This window comes from Hirundo rustica, chromosome 7 (assembly GCF_015227805.2).
Source record: "Hirundo rustica isolate bHirRus1 chromosome 7, bHirRus1.pri.v3, whole genome shotgun sequence".
NCBI classification, from domain to species: domain Eukaryota; kingdom Metazoa; phylum Chordata; class Aves; order Passeriformes; family Hirundinidae; genus Hirundo; species Hirundo rustica.
Window position 1 is genome coordinate 33,268,293 of NC_053456.1, and position 20,783 is coordinate 33,289,075.

General features: G+C 44.3%; 1 protein-coding gene across 1 annotated transcript; it reads left to right on the forward strand.

Annotated features, from left to right (window-relative positions):
• The first annotated feature begins 609 nt into the window (after positions 1-609).
• Positions 610-20,354, forward strand: FRZB (frizzled related protein). The gene is made up of 6 exons (XM_040069697.2): positions 610-1,092; positions 9,925-9,972; positions 14,400-14,465; positions 16,811-17,015; positions 17,252-17,315; positions 19,301-20,354. Exons 1-6 carry the CDS (start codon positions 639-641, stop codon positions 19,409-19,411), a joined length of 948 nt encoding a protein of 315 aa, XP_039925631.1. The 5' UTR covers positions 610-638; the 3' UTR covers positions 19,412-20,354.
• The last annotated feature ends 429 nt before the right edge of the window (positions 20,355-20,783 follow it).

Sequence of the window (20,783 nt, forward strand, 5' to 3'; positions counted from 1 at the left end):
TGATTCTATGATTATATCAAGGCACTTTTTTTTCAGATCAAGTCAGAACTCCCTTTATGGCGCCACTGTTTTCCAAGGTATTTTAAACAATATATGGCCTTTTCAAAAATTTTTTTTTAAACCTTCTGAAAAGAAAGCATCCCCAGCTGCTCAGCCCAGTCTCCCTCATTTTTAAGCCTCTCGACATTATTACTCTCTAAAACTGCCCACCCATCACTATGTCTAGGTGACAAGCTTTTCGTGTGCACCTCCTGCTTAAGCATTTGCATCCAGCAAAAAACATTTTTTTTTTTTTTAAAAATAGGTTTTTCCTAAAAATGTATGAACGTACGTCCAAGAGATTGGCCTGAAATCGCGTTCACGTTTTCACAGTAAGGTTTTTACTTCGGGGAGAATTTAAGCGCTCGCTCGCCTTCCGGCGAGGACGAGGCAAATTTCCCTCTCGCTCTTCCCAGAAAGACAGCTCCCCCCCTTCCCTCTCTTCCCTTGCCCGGGGCTCTCCTTTGTTCGGGGCCGGGCTGCGGGGCGGAGAGGCGGGACCCCGTGAGCGCCCGGCGGGGCCGAGCCAGGGCGGGCGGAGCCGCCCCCGCGCCGCGCTCTGCCCGCTCGGCCCCTCGCTTACCGTCGGGGCGGGCGGCATGTGGCGGGGGCTGCCGGTGCTGGCCCTGGCCGGGCTGCTGGTGCTGGGGCGGGCTCCGGCGGGGCGGGGGGCGGCCTGCGAGCCGGTGCGCATCCCGCTGTGCAAGCCGCTGCCCTGGAACGTGACCAAGATGCCGAACCACCTGCACCACAGCACGCAGGCCAACGCCGTGCTGGCCATGGAGCAGTTCGAGGGGCTGCTGGGCACCAACTGCAGCCCCGACCTTCTCTTCTTCCTCTGCGCCATGTACGCGCCCATCTGCACCATCGACTTCCAGCACGAGCCCATCAAGCCCTGCAAGTCCGTCTGCGAGCGCGCCCGCGCCGGCTGCGAGCCCGTCCTGCTCCGCTACGGCCACGCCTGGCCCGACAGCCTGGCCTGCGACGAGCTGCCGGTCTACGACCGCGGCGTCTGCATCTCCCCCGAGGCCATCGTCACCGCCGAGGGCGCGGGTGAGTGCGGGGACCGGCACCGCGCGGGGACAATGGGCGGCGGGCGGGGAGGGCAGCCCGGGAGCCCGGCCTCCCCTCCGGCCGTTCTCGGATTCCCTTCGCTTTGCCCTCCGCTCTTTCGCTGGCTTTTCTCCGCCTTTAGCAGCCGCATCGCTGCTGGAAAAGTTTTGCCGTTGGGCACAGACTGTGTGTGACAAGTGACAGCCCCCGCCGCCGCTCTGGGGAACGCGAGTGTGGGGAGCGACAGCCCTCGTTCCACATGAGCGCTTCCCGTTCTTCGGTGACCCGGCGGCAGCGAACGAAGAGCCACCCAAGTGAGGGGCAGCCCCCAGGCTGCCGGCTCGCCCCTCGCCCCCCGCTCCTCTCCGCTCGTCTTCAGCCGCTCCCTCCCAAAGCAGGTCGTTCCCCTCCCGCACAAGGCCGCCACTCCACAGATTTTAGGGAAAGATGTGTGCCCAGAGGAGCCCCAGGCAGGAGCTGGGGGCCGGGTCTCCTCACCCGCTTCCTATGCCGGTGGCGGCACACGCACGCCTGAAGGGGAGTGCTCATCTCCGTGGTTAGCGCTGAAGGTACAGGTTACAGCGCAGGCTCCCCAGCCGGTCCCGGGGCTCTAGAATTACAGCCAGGGGAGCAGAGTAGCAAAGTGCAGATTTCCGTCGTGTTTTGTTCACGGCATCCCTGAAGCGGGCCAGAAGCTGCCTCCTGCACCTGAGTCAACTCCAGTGCAGCCCTGATGGTGTCTGACCACCGTGGCCTCAGAGGGGCTGTTGGAGCCCCTCACCTTTCCCACTGCGCCCCGTTTCACCAGCTGAGCTCGCTGTGATCCCGCAGGATGGCTGGTGCTGGGTGCGTGGCTGCCATCCTGCAGTCCTGTCGGAGGCAGGAGCGTCTCTGCGCAGTTAGGTGAGGACTGCTGACTGCTCAGGCCAGCACCACGCTACAAACCTGCTGTGGCTCAGGGATCCTGCTCTTGTCACGGCTGCCTTTGGGTTGGGGGAGTTGGCAGGACACCGCTCCAGTGGGGTGAGCTGAGCACCACAGAAATATTGAACAGAAGGAGCTATTGAACAGGAAATCACAGCGAGCTAGTGGGTGGTTGTCAAGAGTGAGCTCTGACCTTTTACAAAGTTTCTGTATATTTTCGGGAACGCATTTGCTGCTGCTGGAGCTGAGCTACCGTTTTCTTTGAGGCAAAGTTGCGGTGCTGGTGGCTCTGCCAGACCTCCATCAGAAGAGCTGGAGAGCAGTACTGGGGTGGGAGAGCAGACCAGAGGGGTCAGGGCAGAGCAGCACCCACGCACCCCACGAGCTTGTTGTGCTGCTGCCTGGTTCCTTCAGTGCCCACAGCTGCAGTGCTGCGTTATGGCAGCTCACTGATGGGCAGTGGATCTCACCTCTCTGTCCTCCTCCAGCAGTGGCCTGGGAGTGAAAGGGGGATTTTTAATGCTGTGGTCAGCACAGTATTTAACTGTGTGTGCTTCTGTCCCACTACTAATGCTTTATGTATCCCACTGCCAGTAATGCCAAATGCTGTAATTCCTGTTTTCTTCTCCTAACAAAATATCACGCTTCGGTTTCCTGACCGTGCTCTCCAGCTCAGCCTTCCCAGGTAAGCTGCTCTCTCCATCTCCATTTATTTACAGGCCAGACAAACCCTACTCCATCTCTGACTCTATTCTCTTATCCCCTGCACCTCTTGGAACCTCTGTACCCTGGTATCTCCAGTCATTACTGCTATTTCTAACTTCTAACTGCTTCCCCCTTGCCTTCTCCTACTTTTTTCCCCCAGCCCATGAGTGCAACCATCTATTTTTGCCATCAGCTGCTGCTCTCTGAGGGCTGCAGTCCTGCTGAGGTAGTTTTGGGGAGAGAGGTGGTTTTGAACACCAAGTGACCTTTCTCTGCAGTGTTGAGGTGCTTTCAAAACCACCTTAAAAATGGCTCCAGCATGAGCAAGGTTTGGCAGGTCTGCCGCGATTTGAAAGCAATCACATTCAAATCTGGAGGGAGGGAGCTTGGCTGAAATCGCCCCCGAGTTACCTATTTCTGAGGACCTCAGCAGTACAATAACCTCTTTGAGGGATTCCAGGGCCAGATCCATGAAAACTCTCTTTCAGTGAATGAGAACCTGATGACATTCTCATTTCTGGGCTGAATATTTTGAACTGATGCATTATGCACCAGACTGAAAGAATCCTTCTTGAGGGAATAAAACTGTTCTTTTAGAAAGCTGGGGAAAGGATTCCTGTTCTAGGAAGAGGTAAGGTGAACACTTTCAAATCCAGTTCTCCAAATAAAGGATGGCAGCTCAGTAGAAGACACAAATAACCAACTGCCTGATGAGTGGCGTGCAGAATACCTGCTCTTAGTTGCTTTCTTTTATCTCCTGAGCATTCTGGCTCCTTCTGCTGTTTGTAAACTTCCTCTAATAGAGCAGGCAGAAATATAATCCCATTGCTTCATGGTTTTTTTGTTGCAGAAGGGGCTTTTTCTATTCTTCGGAGGTGAAATCTTGTTTTTGCTTTTATTCTTTTGCTGCCTGTAATAGGGTTTTAGTGTTTCCTTTTCTCTGCATTATTGCTGGTGAGCATGAGAACATTTGTCTTGTCCCTTCTGTAAGGGAGCAGCCTTAAGGATGATGTAGTCAGTGTTTGTCCTTGTCAGAGCAGGGACTGAGTTCACAAGCCCAATTTCCACCAGTTATATTCCCTGCGTCCCAGTAGGCTGTGACTGTTGCAAAATATGGAGGAATTGTGGTTGGTAAAATCTGTGATAAATCTCAGTAAGAAGTTCACTTTCAGCTGTTGAGGCACAGTCCACCACAGACATCTTCTAGGACCTCTTTCCATTTGAGCCAGGTTAGGAAGATCTTGAGAAAGATCTGAACACTTCCTGTCACAGGACCAAGGGGCTGCTGACATGGTGAAGGGGTGAAGCAGCTGCTGCTGTGTCTGTGATGGAGAAAGCTGACAGCAGTGCTGAGTTTTGGCCTCAGTTAGAGGAATAGTTAGCGGAATAGCTGTGCACACCCCCTGGGCTTGTGCTGGTCTCCAAAACCTGAGTGGGAGTGCTGATTGGAAGGTCTTAAGTTCCTCAAGTTACAGAGACTGGCTTAAAATAAGTGTCCTGTGGGAAAGGGTATGTTTCTCAATTTTTCATTCTCTTTGGGAAACACCTGGGTTCCTTTACAGACAGAAAGCAGAGGGATGCTGCAGGCGTGGTGTGGGTGCTCTGGGGGCAAGTGTGATGCTGAATATTTTGGCTTTTTGTGGAGGATCACACAAATCATCGTCCAGGATGGAGGGTGAAAGAGCATCTTGACAGTGCATTAACAACCCAGATGTGAGATTAGTGCATGCTAATGTCTGAAGTCTCCTCTGGCATTTACCCCACATCCCTGTCCTTGTGCTTTTTGGAGGTGAAAGTGGTTCTGCTTGCAGACATTAGTACAAGCTGTCTTAGAGCTCTGGGAGGTCCTGTTCTCTTGCTCCATATATTTCAGTCTTCAGGTGCATGTGCTTATTCTTCCTCCAGTCTATCAGTTTGTCTGCTTCCCTCATTCAGGGCCCTGTCAAACCTCCTTAGGTGTGTGAAGCAGCAGGAACTGCTGAGAGACAAAATTGTCTCCAATCTAGAATTTCAGAGGCAGGACCTGCCTTTAGTTTTGGGGGTAGTAAGAGGCCAGTGTTGGCGTTGGGATGCTGACTAAAAAAGCCCCTTTGACATGTGTCTTTGGCTGCTACTGCCTAGCAGAGTGTTTATGTCCCAAGTGAAATGTTCATTCCTGGTTTGAAGAGGGAACTACCAACAAAACCAGAGCAGTGTGATGGGTACTGTGCCTATTGGAAGACAGATCTGTCAGAGAGGTTGTCTCACCATATCTTATTTAAATAAGGATATAGCTTGAAGGCATGTTGGCCTGTTAATAGGATGTTGGAGAAAAGGGAAGCCACATCACAAGGTATCAACCATGTGTAGTTAACACCTGAACTATCATAAGATGTCTAAGGAGAACTTTGAATTTTATTTTTTTAAAAAACCATCATCTCTTAAACCTTAAAGAAAATTGTAGATTATTCACATGATGGACAGCTATTTTCCTAAACCATATGTGAACCCATGATTTCTCCATGTCACCCAAGTCCTCCATGTCTGTCTGGATGAGTTCATATTAACCCAGTATGTTAATTTGGCATTGCAGACTTTAAAGACAAGTGAAAAAGCCATTTCTCATGCTTGTTTCTTATATATTATTAACTTAATTTCCAAAAGAGTAGTTTCCAAGCTCCAGATGACATTTGTTCTGACTCAGTCTTTGCCTAGCTCTACTGAGAGCAGTCAGTGTGCGTGATGGTGCTGGGGGAGTGTTGCAGAATCTGCTGAGGACGAGCAGTCATGCCCAGGTTATCATTTGTAAAGCTGGGATTTGTTTAGGTCTTTGCTCAAAACTTGGGAGCAGCCTCATTTCTCAGTTAAATAACAAAATTGTTGTGAGCTTCAAGCCTGAAACAGGAGAGGAGTCATAAATAAGAGAATTTAAATCTTAGTAATGAGGATACCACCAGTTAGGGGCTCACTGCAGTTCAGCTGCCTTTGTAGGCTGAGTCCCCTGGATTTTACAGTCTTAGCATTTAGTCAATACCTGGGCCATTAAATGTCATCAAAACCTGGTGGGATTTGTTGTGAGGAATAATATGTTACGTGGAACAGCCACATGTTGCTGGCTGATCTGCAGTATGGAGTTTGAGTTCTTTGTATTAAAAGTTAACTAGAATCAATTTCCCTATCACTTGGCTTTTCCGTGTGTGTTTTGGCGACCAGCTTAGCAACTCGCTGTAGGAAGAGCTGAAGTAAATGACAGTGAATTCATGCCTCGTGGAAGAGATTCTTAATTAATGGGGCTCCCAGGTATCTCAGTCTGAAGAGGGTACCCAAGCAGCAGCCACTGGCTCTGGTTTAGTTCTTTGGAGCAAAGTGCCTGGAGTGGCTTCAGTAACAGCTCTGCCATATTCTTTAATCAAAACGACAATCAGGATCGTGTTACTTTTGGCCTTCCTCTGCCTTTTTTTTTTTTTTTTTTCATTTAAACAGTGATACAGGAAAGATGTTTGCTCAAAACTAGTTATTACCAAATTTCTCTTTTCCAAACCTCTCATCCAAATCTGTGGTTGTGGGCACTGTTAGTTTGTACACTTAGTGTGTAAATGGCTTTTATTTAGCTCTCCTTGTTAGTGTTTTGTTTTGCTCTGAAAAGCAATTAATTAAGATGGCTTATTGGAAAAAAAACAGTTTGGATTTTGTCCCCTGCTCCTAAACAAAATTTAATAGGAAACTTATGGATTGGACCTCTAGATAGTATTCCCCTCTTTGGCACTCCTGCTAATCATCACTGACAGGTATTTATTTCAGAAAGATTGCTTTGCATATACAGAACTTGGGAGAGGTTTTGCCCATGAAGGGAAGTGGAACAACAGGAAGTCAGTTGTTTGGGGTTTTTTAAGTAGCTTTTTTCCCCTTCCTCTATGTTACAGCTGAAGGTCTCAGCAGGGTGCATCTCCTGGTGGAGAGTGGCCTCTGTCCATCAGGCTGCTGGGGACAGGGGTTGGGATTTCACAGGGGCTGGTTGGGTGCTCACACCCACCTGAGATCTGACAAGTAGCTGCTGGCAGGCCTGGCCTGGACCCTTTTCCACTCTCCTGTCTGGTAGGTTAGCAAGGACCAGATTGTATGAGCTTAGCTGGGGAAAGGGTCAGGGAAATGAGAAGGCTTTTCTGAGAGATGTCATACCGTGGCAGAGGTCTCCAGCCACTCCATAAGCCCGTGCTCCACTCCATCTGTAGAAACCAGTCATCCCTGAAGAGGCGTAAGTGCATTGGGAAGGATAAGCATCAAGGCAAGGTCAGTGCTTGCCTGGCCCAAGCCAGGAATGAACTATGAACCTGCTCACCCCTCCTTTGCTCACTGATGGACACATGCTCTGACCAGGAGGCCACCCTGCTGCCTTCGTGCAGGCAGGGAAACGGGAGGCACTTCCATTGGTGGGTGCTTTGCACACAGTGTCTGGATTTCCTCCGGCTACACACACACAGCTGCTTCGTTGGGTGTTACTGGTTTGGGCTGGGACAGATGGCCTGGCAGTGCGGAGTTAGGAGCTGCCTTGAGGCTGTGGTGTGCTGCCATTTGGTTAAAAATAAGTTGTGTACCTAAGAGCGTATGGGAGCACCTGGTGTGAAGCAGGTCAGTTCCATGCTTGTTTGCAGGACCGGGTTTACGTTGGCCATGTCAGGTGCTCGCCGGTCCTCCTCGTGTTGGTGTCGGCTCAAAGGACAGTTCCTCAGCCAATACCCATGGGTGTCACACTCCACGTGGGCCAGGGAAGGCTGTGAACCCTTTACTGGGCTCTGGTTTATTTTGAGTTGTAATTTCAGTGTGGACTGGACTAGGTTTGCTCAAGCACCACAAAGTCATGCCTGCTTGGATCCGTCCTTGGTTTTGGTAGGGACAGTGCACTTCAGGGCTTGTTTTTCCTTCTGTGGATGGAAGGTGGTAAGCATTTACTCTGATACTTCTCTTGTCTTCTCCGTGATGAAGATTTTTTCTGTCCCCAGTAGCAATCTTGATGGAATGGGGAGTGTGCTTTGGAGGTATGAACAAATCATCCCTGAGACACCTGTTTTGGTAGGAATTTTAGCTTGCTGTGCCACATGAGAAACCAGAAGAGCTGGCTTGGTATTGCGCAGATAGCCTTCAAGAAAACCTGAGAATGTGGCCAAGGCAACGGAGTGAGAGGGGCAGGGAATCTGGAGAGCTTTCTCTGCAGGGGTTTTGGACGCCCAGAGTGGGGAAACATCTCAGGCCAGTCCTGGGTACACTGAGAGGCCTTTATGGCCGCCTCTCGGTGGCTGGAGGGTTTTGCAGACTTTTTGGGTGTAGTTGGAGCAGGTGGGAGGATTATCAGACCATAGACCTGAGTGCTCTCTATGCTTTTACCACATCAGAAGGAATTGTAGATTTAAAGCTACAGCTTGGCTGAATGAGCAAGACAACAGGTAATTGGCCCAGGAGAGGAAGAATGAGAAGTGTGGTTATCCTTTTGTTTACCATTGGCAAGAGGGAAGCCATTCCAATTCCTCTTTCATCACATCCTGGAATAGCAGAATGCATTTGATACAATATAAAATGCATTCTCAATGAATAATCGAAATCAAACGTGTAAGTAAGAATCAGCTTGTATAGTTTGACTTGTTACAAGATTCAGAGGTTCTGTGGAAGTACCTGTGTCACAGTGCCTGATTGCAAAGATCAGACTGGCTCCATAAAAATGTTGGGTTTTTTCCCTATAAACTAAGGTCCTGTGGTAGTTTGGAACTTTCTTTGCAAGAAAATGGATGTGATGTTTTATTAGAAACGGGATATTGAATATATAAGAGCATCTATTCAATCTTTCTATGGTATTTTCTATACACTTTGCTCTTTATATTGGTTAGAATAATTATTCCTGAAGTCTCAATGTTTAAAGTTAATTTTTATGTGAGGGAATTAGTTGTTTTTCAGTTTTACTCTTGCCCTGACTGTGATTTAGCTGCATCCTTATATATGTAAATCAAGTTTCATGCTGCTATGAGTAGTATAAGTATTCATTAAGGTAGAGATTTTAATTTTTTTTTTTTTTTAACAAGGATGGCAAAATTAGAAGGTTAGCTAAATAATACTATTTTTCTTGTAAACAGTTATTTACAGAATATGTGATTAAATAACGATCCCAGCCCTTAAAATTTAATCCACACATGTAAAGTCATCATGAATACTGAGTATCATGAGTGTCCTGGGCTGTTCTACAGCCAAATGCCTACAGCCCAGGCTGCAAGAGAGGAGCTTTTGTTACATTTGTTCTACTTTTTAAAGGCAGTGGTGTTTATAAGATTATATAAGAATCTAAGGAAGATGTTTGTAGGATACCAGATTCCAGAACTCAAAGAGTAGCATAAATGACTAAGTGTGCAAAATTACAGAATTGAGTGTGCAAAATTACAGAATTGCTTTTTCTTTGAAAGCTCATTTGTTTTTTTCCATTTTATGTGCCATTCTAATAAAGTATCCCGCCTCTCTCCCAATTCTTGTTCCTCTTGCATTTATTGTGTCCTTGGGTCATTCAAGGTTATATGCAATAATATAAGTGTTCTTCGTGATTTATGTATAAACCCATTAAATTGTGTGATTTAATAAATAGGCTTGAAATTATGCATTTTATTAATGTGGGACACACTCCACTTATGAACGTGTCTGAAAGCAGTTCTTTGGGCATAGTGCCTTTTTAAACTTCTGTTCCTTATCAGTCCTTCAGAGTAATCAGTGTGGTTTTAAACTGAGGGGAAGATCTGGAACATTTATTTTGGCTTTTGCTTCGACAGTGTGATTACGGTTGGTTGATTTGATTTCCTCAGCAACCAAACAGAAAACCCCAAAAGTAATTTCTCCTTCATCATCTAATTAAATGCAAACACTACACGTGTTTTCTGTAGGTGATCAAAAGTCATGGCATGAATGTCAATCCTTGTCTGGAACTTGCCAGTCTGTAGCAATGGAAATGGGATATTTAGTCTGCTTCAGCATTTAACTGATGTGCTGGATTCAGGTGAAATTTGGGTGAGACATTGTGTAAACTTTACTGGGCTGACCTCCAGAATATTAGAAACTGTTTATTAGTATAGTTATTCAGTTTCCACCCACTAAATATTAGAGAAAGAGAAAACTATGTAATGTGTGTGTGGCGAAATAATTCTATATTAAAAATACTAACACTTCTTTACATATTTTGCAAATCCATGCCAGATTTCCCTATGGATTCTAATAACGGCAACTGTGGAGGCGCCAGCATTGGTAAGTACATTTTTATAAAACTGTATAATAAGCTGTAGACTTTCAAATCCTCTATAAATATTTAATTGAGTAAGAGGGGTACTAAGTGATAAATGCTTAAATACTTAGTCTTGGCTGAGAATACTGTAGATTGTGTCTTTGCATTCCATGGGCAGGTGAGATTTGGGGCTGGTTAGCCTCAAAATGTCCATCAAAGCAAGAGGGCTGTGCTGATTTTATTAGAAGTTTTGTCTTGAACAGAGAGAGTAATCATGAAATTGATTTTTTCCCTGGGCAAAACCAGCGAAGATAATGGTTCATTCTGACCTTGAAGTTTTCAAATTTAATTCAATACTCTTTGTAGATAATGGCAATAGTCCTGTTAGCCCGAGGAGGTTGAGGGGCAGCACCTTCTGAGGCTGGTTGTATTCCAGCAACTCCCCTGTTGCTTTTTATTCCTGTTTTGGTTTTTGAACTGAATAAAACTGAATAAAACCCCTTGAGCATTACCACTGCTTGCCAATGCAAAGAAGCAAAGCCCAGGATGGTCGCTAATAATTATAGGGATGTGAATCTTTTGATCAAGCAAGTCAATGACTGTAGATTTCCTAGAATTTTATTTTGGTTCCATCCAAAGTTCTCCTCTTAGGTCCTTGTCAAGAACTTTGGGACTTGGAAGCCTGGCAGTGACCTCCCTGTCTTTCCTTCTGCAGAGGTGCTGATGTGCTACAGTGTGCGCTGATGTTCACTTCAACAATATAAACACATAATAAGCATGGTTGTTGAGCCTAATATTAGATACCTGTATGTATAATTTCAGCATTAAGCTTTGTGACCAAATTGCAAAAAAGTATTAGTAAAGCCCCATTTATAATACAGTTTAAAAATTTAATCAGCAGGTGCCAATGTGAAAGCAGCTATATTCGTACAAAATGTTCTTTAAATCACAGTGCATACCCTCTAGAAACCCAGGCACAGTTAAAAAAAAAAATCTCATAAAAGCAAGCCCCTTAACAAGCTTTGCTTTAAATTGTCTTGAGCATGGGACCATGTCTGGAAGACTTGCTAGAAATATTTATTACTAACATCAGTATCTTTATAGTTTGAAGCCATTTTCAGTTGTGTGGCATTGAGAAAGCAGGGATTTCATGCGTGGTGCTGACTGTACAAAAAGCATACAGGCTTCACCTTGAGTATGAAAACAAAGCTGTGTGCTCTCAGTGTCACCTGATATCAAAATTGTGAGGCATTTCTTTACTGCTGCCTGTCCATGGGCGTGTGGAAGGCGTGTCATTCCAGTGGGTGACCCTGCGCTGGAAGAGCAAAGTTTCAGTCGTGTTGTTACTGTTGTGATGCTTTTCAGTGACTGAGAGCAGAACCAGACCTGAAAACAGAACACAGAAGAATTGCCGATGCAATATCTCTTGGTATCACTGCCTTTTACTGTGCGTGAGTGATTTCTGGTTTGATGTGCTGCATCTGTTTGAACTGACAAACACGGCTGGACCACCTAAAAGGCCATGTTTCAAAACAGCTTTATTGATACGCTCAGTAAAGTAAAATCGTAGTTTGGCCATTGTAAATAGAGACTTTCTGTTTGTTTGTTTTGCAAGTAGCAAACTGATGTGGGTTTTTTTTTGTTTTTTTTTTTAAATCCCATTCTCAGCTTTGTGGTTTCTGCATCTTATTTCTTGTGCTGCTGTGAGTGGTCACAGGGAATAGTACTCATGGGTTATCCCTGTTTGAGATGGCAAAACCTTCCCTCTGAGCCTGCATGGGGGTTTTTTGGGAGACCTTTTTTATCTCTATAGGCAGTGAACTACATTGTTTTCTGCTTCATCACATGCTCCTCCTGTCTCTTAGAAAATTTTCTAGAGTGGGTTTTTTTTTTTAATCTTTTATTTGTCTGGGAAATATTTGCCAGGTTTGAGTGGTTGCACCAAACAACACATGTTTTGTGTTGTTGTACAGCCAGGTTTTGGATCGTGCATGCATACATATTTAAGGTGACACACAAATTTCTTGGTAGCAATCCATGGGGAAAACCATTCTCATGTGTAGTCCATGTCTACAGAGTGAAGTTTTCTAGGACAGAATTTTTGAGCAGTTGGTAGTCCTATATTTACTTGAAAAGAAAATTCAATGGCTAGCTGTGATCTGAGTCAAAGCCAATGTGAGCCTCTTCTCTCTGTCTCTGGGCTGGGGACGTGATGTTGTTGTGGTCTTAGAGCTCTTCTGGTAATTCTGGAAGCTTCTGAGGAGGCTGTCAGGTAGGACGGGATTTTCCCTCAGCATCAGGTGAGGGGAAATACATTTTTATACATTTTTACACATTTTTATAGCCACCTTTTGTGGGTGTTCCCACTCCCTGGGGGAAGGTCAACATCTGCCTTCCTTTGAAACTCACTGTACCAGGAGCTGGGAGGGAGGAGTTTGTTCTGACTTTACATCTGGCTTTGGCAAATGACTTTTGTGTTAAGTTTCTGTCTCTCTGAATAGTAGTTAGGAATAATGCAGCATTTTGTACAGTTCTTTTAAATGTAAATTTAAAAAGCATGAGGGTGACTAGGAGGTTCTTCAATAAGTACATGGGCAGGTCTGTAATTCAGAAATAGAGCTAGACTAATAAGATATATTCTGAAATTAATAATGTAAGCCAATGCTGCCTTAAAGCTGAAGGAAATGTGAGACTGTCTTGCAATTTAGTCTGTTTTATTTCACCTGGGACACTGTGCAAAGTACTGTAGAACAGGAGAAGGTTCTAGTGTGTGACTTGTTGGACTTGGGTCCTGAGGTGCCTGCTGGGTCACAGTAGAGCACATCTTCTATGCTCTGTTTCAGGGCAGCTGATAAAGGGAGCTGTAATTTGGCTTACAGTATCCATGAGCTCACAAAGGCAGACGGGAAGCCAAAACTCACTTCCCTTCTCTGCTTTTGTTATTTTAACATGAAGGCATAGAAAAGTTAAAGTCTGTAGGGCTCTATATATAGATTCCTGAGGATGTGTTTGAAATTCAAGGAAATAATATGCTTTTCTTTTGAAATGTTTCCTCTTTCCTGTACGTTGGTTTTTTGTTGTTGTTGTTGTTGTTGGGTGTTTTTTGTTTTGTTTTTTTTTTTTTGTATTTTCAACTACTACTACTTTTTCTTAACTACGAAAATTCTTCCAATGGAAAATAAATAATAATAAATAATGATTTGGGAAGTCAGTAAAAATACGATTCTATCTCTTTTTGATTTTTTTTAATATGCAGGAAGCTTTATATAGCAAATAAAAGTTGGCTTTCAGACTCTTCATGTTGGATTTAACTAAATCGCTAGCTTATGTGCATTGGTATTTAGAATGATGGTGCGTAGAAATAAGCTGCATTAAATCTAATTCCGTTTATGCCAAATCAAATGTCAAAATAGATTGCCATGCCTGTGTAATACTGGGATCTGCTGTTTGAAATTACTCCACCAAACCACACTTAGACACTAGTGTAAAGTAAGTAAATATTTGCAGTAGAACAACCAGCCCTTAAATACCAGTGGTGTTAATGAAAACCGCCGTGGGTCTGGAGCTTCAGCGTTCGTATTCCCTGGGCACTAATGAAAATGTTTTTACCTCTGCTAAGAGTTCCCAGCTGTCTGGCATCATCTGCACCTTTGGAAATGCTGCTCTGACAGCGCTCATTTGTGTGGTTTTTTGAAGCCTATCCTTCTGGCCACAGGGGCTAAGGATGTCTCTGCTTTCATTAAACTCGGGCTTCTGGGTCATAATAAAATCGTGTAAACTTTACCCAGTTCCTAATGGCGAATTGGATGGACCTCTCAGCAACCTGATCCTAGCTGAAGATGTCCCTGCTTGTTTACAAGGGGGTTGGACTAGATGGCCTTGAAAGGTCCCTTCCAGTGCCATGAATGCCTGTTAGCCAGAATATCCCAGTTTGCTGAACTAACCACAGTATTCAAGAAAATCTTCGATCATCCGCTGCCATAGTATTTTCTTTATTTTCTTTCTGTGTCTCTGTTATGGTCTGTATGATAAAAGGAACAGAAAGGGGGGCATTCCTTGAGTCTAGTACAGAAGAGAGACCAACATTGCAAGGATGGAATTACAGCATCTGCTAGCACAGGACTGAACCTTGAATTGGGTTAAAATGACGATTTTCTCACTTCAGACTCAAAGTCTGTGTGTTTTGTTGTTGTGTTGTGGTTTGGGTTTGGTTTTTTTTTTTCATTTCAGTATGTCAGTTTTCTCCTAAAGAACATTAAAGGTCTCAAGGACAGTTCCACATCTCCCAGCAGAACAGGCCAGGAATGCCCTGTGGGTTTTAGCATTTCACTGTAATAAGCAAGTCAGTTCAGTGACATTTTTGTTAGGTGTGAGCTCAAGGTTTTGAGAAGGTTGTCACTGAATACTGAATGCTCTTTTCCTTTCTAAACAAAGCTTTCTGTTTCTGTAGACCGCTGCAAGTGCAAGCCTGTGAAAGCCACCCAGAAGACCTATCTACGCAACAACTATAACTACGGTGAGAACAGCTGCATGGCCAGCTCCCAGCTTTTTAAAGGCTTCAGGAAGGGGAAAGTTTTCATTATAAAAGCCTAAAAAGTTCACAGTTACTGGTGGTAACCCAATATTACTTACGACAGGAGGAAGGCGTAGTCTGGAACGTTCCCAAATTAGAGGGATGGAGGGGATTAGCTTAATATGTTAGTACAAGAGTGTCTTTGTTATTTCAGTTTTAGTGCAGGCATTCTGGGGTTCGTGGATTTCTCTAGTGTGAACAGTGATGCAACAAAAATGACATTGTGGGCTGCTGTGCCTGAACTGCCCCTGTGATTTCCAGCATACTCAGCTTTTGCAGAAGGGGATGTTTTGAGCAGCTTTCATGCCTGCTAGCTGTCCATGAGATCTAACAGGTTCTTTTCCTTCTGGTGTGTGGAAGCCAGCAATGAGCATCTTGCCAGCCGTGTTATGCTGTCAGTAACACCTCTAAAAGGGCACATGTCCTGGTCCTCAGGCATATCACAGCTCCAGGCTCATGTTCTTCTCCATACTGTTTGTTTGAAGCAAATTAGGCCAATGAAGCCACTGAATGCATATCACAGGAACTGAACAACTGGGCCCTTCCTTATTGTAAAACTCAGGCCTTTTTGAGCATTTAGGCCTTTATCAGTTACGTGGTTTTAAATCATAACAAACATAATCCAACCAACCACCATACACCACCATATGAACATGTAATGGATATATTTCTTGTTTTTCCACCTCTAATTCAGCTGAGTCACTTTCCCGTAGTCATTTTCTGCTTAGCCAAAGTAGCAGACCTGAGCCATGATTTTATAAGGGTAACAAGGCCCTTATTTTTTAAGTCTTTACCTATATGCAACACTTCCTTTTTTCCCTTTAATCAGGTGAAGAGACTTAGGTTCAGTGAACTTTAAGACTTTATTTAAATGGTAGCGATTGTATAATATTTGTTAGGATTATGCGTTTATAAAACCAGAGTCAGACAATATTCTTTTTAAAACAGTTGCTGTTAAAAGCTACGAAATTATAACTGTATTAAAACACTTTTTTGGTCACTAGTCAGTTTTATGTTTTGGTGGATTTGTTTATAAAAAAATTAGAGTGACTCTTCTCTAGTCAAAAACTGCATTTGGCAGTCATTGATCATGCTCCCGTCTATTTTCTCAGGCTTTTGAAATTAAATAGGTTTCAAAATGCATTTGAAACATCAACAAACTAAAGCAATATTTTGTTTTGAGATCTTAAAAGAGAGATCCCCTTTCTCAAAGGGAATCAGTTAGGGTAAGTTGTGCATACTGGATGCACAAGTTAGCATTTGTTGGCAACTGTATTTAATGTGCCTGGAATACATGCTGGTTAATGGTTGTTACAGCCATTGCACGTGAACTGAGGAGATGTTTAAGTCCATGGTTTTCTTGCTTCTGTATTACCTTTTCCACACAGGAGACACATGGAATTTGGGGTATCTCCTATTTGTAGTGTGGAAAGGGACTCCTGTTTGCAGGCTGTGAATGATGTGGCATTCTCCAGAGCATGACCTCTGGTTTGGCTTTGCATTTGCATGTGGTATCAGTTCACTGGTCACCATGAGAGCGTGAAAAGCTTTGCCTTTGAAAGGCAACCCTTCCTCCTGTGCAACTTAAGGCAAAAAGAAAGGGCAAGAGAGGAAACAATTAGAGAGGTCATTGGGTCAAGATCAGGAGCATTTAAAGTTCATAAAGAGCAGAGCAGATTAGTGCTGGGTCACTGGAGAGAATAAAAAAGGTAAGGGCCCTGCCATCCAGCAGAAGCAGTGATATGAGGAGTTTTAACGCACATTCACTTTTTGTGTAAGGTTCAGAGTGATAAAGTTTCCTCACCTGTACTGCAGGTAGTCAAAGAGGGAACAGTCACGGCTCAAGGGAGAGGGAGAACATACAAGAAATAGATTTAATATATTTAATGTGGAAAGGGTGAGGAAGGAAGGAAGGAAGGAAGGAAGGAAGGAAGGAAGGAAGGAAGGAAGGAAGGAAGGAAGGAAGGAAGGAAGGAAGGAAGGAAGGAAGGAAGGAAGGAAAGGAAGGAAGGAAGGTCAAAGCCCAACTTAAATAGGATGTAAATCCAACTAGCACGTAACTCCTGCTCCTGACCAGATTATTAAGAGACACACTGAGCTACCTGGACCTCCTTGGTGGAGGGTGAATTAATGAAGGGAAGAGATGGAGGCAGAGACATTGCAGGGGTTCAGCTAAGCTTCTGGTAAAGGACCATGCAAAAGACAGTCCCAGAGGTGACCAAGAGCAGCTTGGGAGTGACCTGCATCGTCTGCTGCTTCTGACAACGCTCTCTGTGACTTTCTCCCAGTCATTCGGGCTAAAGTGAAGGAGGTGAAGACCAAATGCCACGATGTCACTGCAGTGGTGGAAGTAAAGGAGATCCTGAAATCTTCCCTAGTGAACATTCCAAAGGACACGGTGAACCTTCACACGAATTCTGGCTGTCTGTGCCCGCCTCTCAGTGCCAATGAAGAGTACATCATCATGGGCTACGAGGACGAGGAGCGCTCCAGGTAACTCTTTTTTCCTCTCTCTCTTTATCCTTGCAGCACATTTGCTGTCGCTGTCCCCCCTGTCGTAAAGCTGAAACGTCAGAGCCAAAAGGAAGGGGAACTTGGTGTGGGTGTCTGTCCGTCTCCTTCGTGGTACTCAGGGAGGGCAAGGCTCTCTGAAGCGCAGAGATCTCAGTCTTGTGTGTGTGGGGTTGTGTAGCCTCTTGATGGAGTGACTGGTTGTCTGTGTTGTGTAGGTTACTCTTGGTGGAAGGCTCCATAGCCGAGAAGTGGAAGGAACGTCTCGGTAAAAAAATAAAGGTAAGAAAATACCTCACCAGGAGTCAACTGTTGTTGGTGCCATAAATCATCTACCTACCTTGTCAAAACACGGGAAGAAGATGCACATGCTGCCTGGAGTTAATTAATATAATGTATCAAAAACTAACTTGGTGTGTTATTTGCTGTATTACTAAGAACCGCATGCTGAGTAAATTAAAGGGATACATTGAATTACCCCAAAGTATCCCAGTGTAGCAGCAGGCAAAACCTCTGTCTCAAAACAGCAAATAGTAGGAGTCCTTTAACTCTGTAGGCAAGCTGTGCCTTGAACAACACATGCCTGCTTATTTGGGGTTGTGATATGAATTAAAAAAAACCCAAACAGACCAGGGGGCTTTACAAATGTTTTTCAGACTAAGTCAGCTTTATACTTTTAAGATTTAATATTCTTTAAATAGAGTTCTGCTCCCACCAGATTTTGTGGATTAGCAACTATTTTGAATTCATCTTCCTGACTTGGCTGAGGGAGGAACCTGATAGGGAAGTCATGTCACAGCACATTGGAAGCAATGAGCTCAAACATCAGGCGTGCATTATAGAATCATGGAATGCTTTGGGGTTGGAAGGGACCTTAAAGCCCACCTTGTCCCACCCCCTGCCATGGGCAGGGACACCTTCCACCAGACCAGGCTGCTCCAAGCCCCTTCCAACCTGGCCTCGGACACTTCCAGGGATAGGGCAGCCACAGCTCCTCTGGGCACCTTGTGCCAGGGCCTCCCAACCCTCACAGCCAAGATTTCTCTAATCTAATCTAATCTAATCTAATCTCTGACACTTTAAAGCCATTACCCCTTGTCCTGTCATTACATGCTCTTGTAAAAAATCTTTCTCCATCTCTCTTGTAGCCCCTTTAGGTATTGGAAGGTACTCTTAAGATCTCCTTGAACCCTTCTTCAGGCTGAGCAACCCCAACTCTCTATCTGAAAATATAGTCTGGTTTTTTTCTTACTAAAATGTTTTCTAATGCCTTCCAAGTTCTGGAAGGATTGCTTTTTTATGTTTCGATGCACTGCAAATTATCAGTGGTTTTGACAGTGTTAGGAGTGTCACTTTATACAGAATATTTTTATTTTGACACAATTTCTCTAGCTATTCATCTAGTGTAATGGTTGTGCCTGGGAAAGCCAGTCTTCTCTTCCACTCAGCACTTTCTCCATGAGTGTAAGGGTCACTGGCAGGAAAATACTGTTGTGTTTATAAAAGCAAGATTTTCTGTGCACATTTCTCACATCAGTGGAGATTACAGGAGAGAAAAGATACAGGGATCTTATTTCAAGTTGTTGTTTGATTTGGCAGAACCTTAGGAAATCCAGTGCCACAGAGAAAATATCACGTTGCTGCCGTGGGCTGGCTTCTGCTCAGTGTCAGTTCTTGGGTGGTAACATCATTTGGTGGAATTGTTTTTGGGGAACACAGTTTCTTGCTTACTTCCTTGTCATCTGTTAACCTGCTGCCTCTGCCCTCACACCTGGCCTGGGGGTGTTGAGGACCCTGCCACGTCACCACCCACTTCTCATCACCATCTTCCTTTCCAAGAGCACCAACTATATTTGTTACGTCTTTTTTTTTAACTGTGATTTCTATTGCCTGCAAAAATATAAATAAATAAATAACAAGAGCGGGTTTTTTTTCAAATTAACAAAAATCCCTTTAGCATTTTTTCATACTGCTTCCTCCCAAGACTGCATGAGTAGCTTCATTTACATTCTATTATGCCAAACGTGAGTCCCCCTTGTGCTGGAGCCATTATGCCTTGTGTCAGACTATTCACAGAGGTTACAAGAAAGCCAGGAGACAGTTTCCATATTGGAATGCCTTTTTCCCATAAGCTGTCGTTGCACCCTTGAGCCCAGCGCAGGGCGACGCGGTGGAAACAGCCGCGGCTTCCCCGCTTCCGCTGCTGTTTGTGAGCGCGCGGTTCTGGAACCTCTCTCGTAATTCCTTGGAATTCTTTCCATCTGCAGCGCTGGGATCAGAAGCTCCGCCACCTTGGGAAGGGGAAGGGAGAGGCCGGACACGGCGACTCGGCTCCGAAGCCTGGCAATGCCAGCAGTGCCCGGCAGGCACGCAGTTAGACGTGGGGATGCTGCACGGTGACATGCCAGGGGACTGTCTGCCAAGACTTCGTTGTTGGAGCAGCAAAGGAGAAATTGCACTATTGCACGTTATATTCTATTGTTTACTACAGAATAATGTTTTAGCTTTTATTAGTTTTTATTCTCCCTCTTGTTTTCTGCCTTTTTCTTTTTGGATATGTGCAAGTTCTGGAAATGTAATTTTTTTTTTTTCCTGTTACTAAGAACTGTAGAAAACTGCCCTTATGAGATGAAGAAAGACAAGGACATGTTCAATTTACCTTTTTATCTCCTGAATCTTCTTTGGGAGAAAATTCTTATGCGAGCAAGAATGAAATCAGGCAAAGACCATTGCTTAAAATCATGACTCACACTGGCTTTTCCCTGTTCACTCTTTCTTGGTCACTATTTGCTGAAACTTGCTCTGGTTTGGGTAGGTTGTTATCTGGGTTTAATTGTATCCTTTTTATTTTGAAATATAATTTTGAAATACATAATTTTTTTTTTTTTTTTTTTGTTAAGAGAACTTTGAATCAGTACAGCTTTATTAAGTTTTCTTACAGATAAACCACTTGTATAAGGCAGAGTCTAACTTTAAATATTTCCTGCAACAAACACAGTGTGCCTGTACATGTGGAACATGGGTTTTCTAGAGCTTTGGACCTTGAAGGAAAGATTGTCTTGTTCTGTAACTGTAATTTATAACATGCTTCTTCTCTTATAATGGCAGTTTTTTTCCCCTCTTCTCAGCTGAGTTATAGGAGTAGACAGACTCACCAGGCCTGCCTCTCAGTACAGGTCTGCAGTTTAGCCTTTTGATTTTGTGGTGTTACTCTTAAATCCGTGCCTACATAAACAAGTGTTCAATGCTCAGTAACATATGTCCAATAAAGGAATTGTAGTCGCCAACACAGACCTTACCTGACTTCTGAACCAACATCATATTGCTAATACTACTCCTGAAATATAAAAACAAAGAAACACCTTAATTTCTGTGCTTTAATAGAACTCTTTGCAGATGGTGCCAGCGTATTTGAAATTATCTTTGTTATTCTACTCTCCCATGCTTAAAAGGAATTAAAATGGGGTACATCAAAGACCAATCCTCTTTGGCATAGTCTGCAGAGGGGAACTGGCTCTGCTTACAAAGAGCAAATGACTGTTGTGTTCTAGCTGTCAGTACCGTCTTTAGTGCACTAGGATGTTTTTCAGTAAGAAAACAGAGTTGAGTTGTTGGGTGGCTTGAAAATATGACAATGATGATGATGAGTGGTACAGAAGTATTTGGGAATATTTTAATAATGCTGTTTTAAGATTTCAGTTAATAACCAACAGTCTTGGGACAGGTTTTCCATTGGGCTAGAGATCAAGA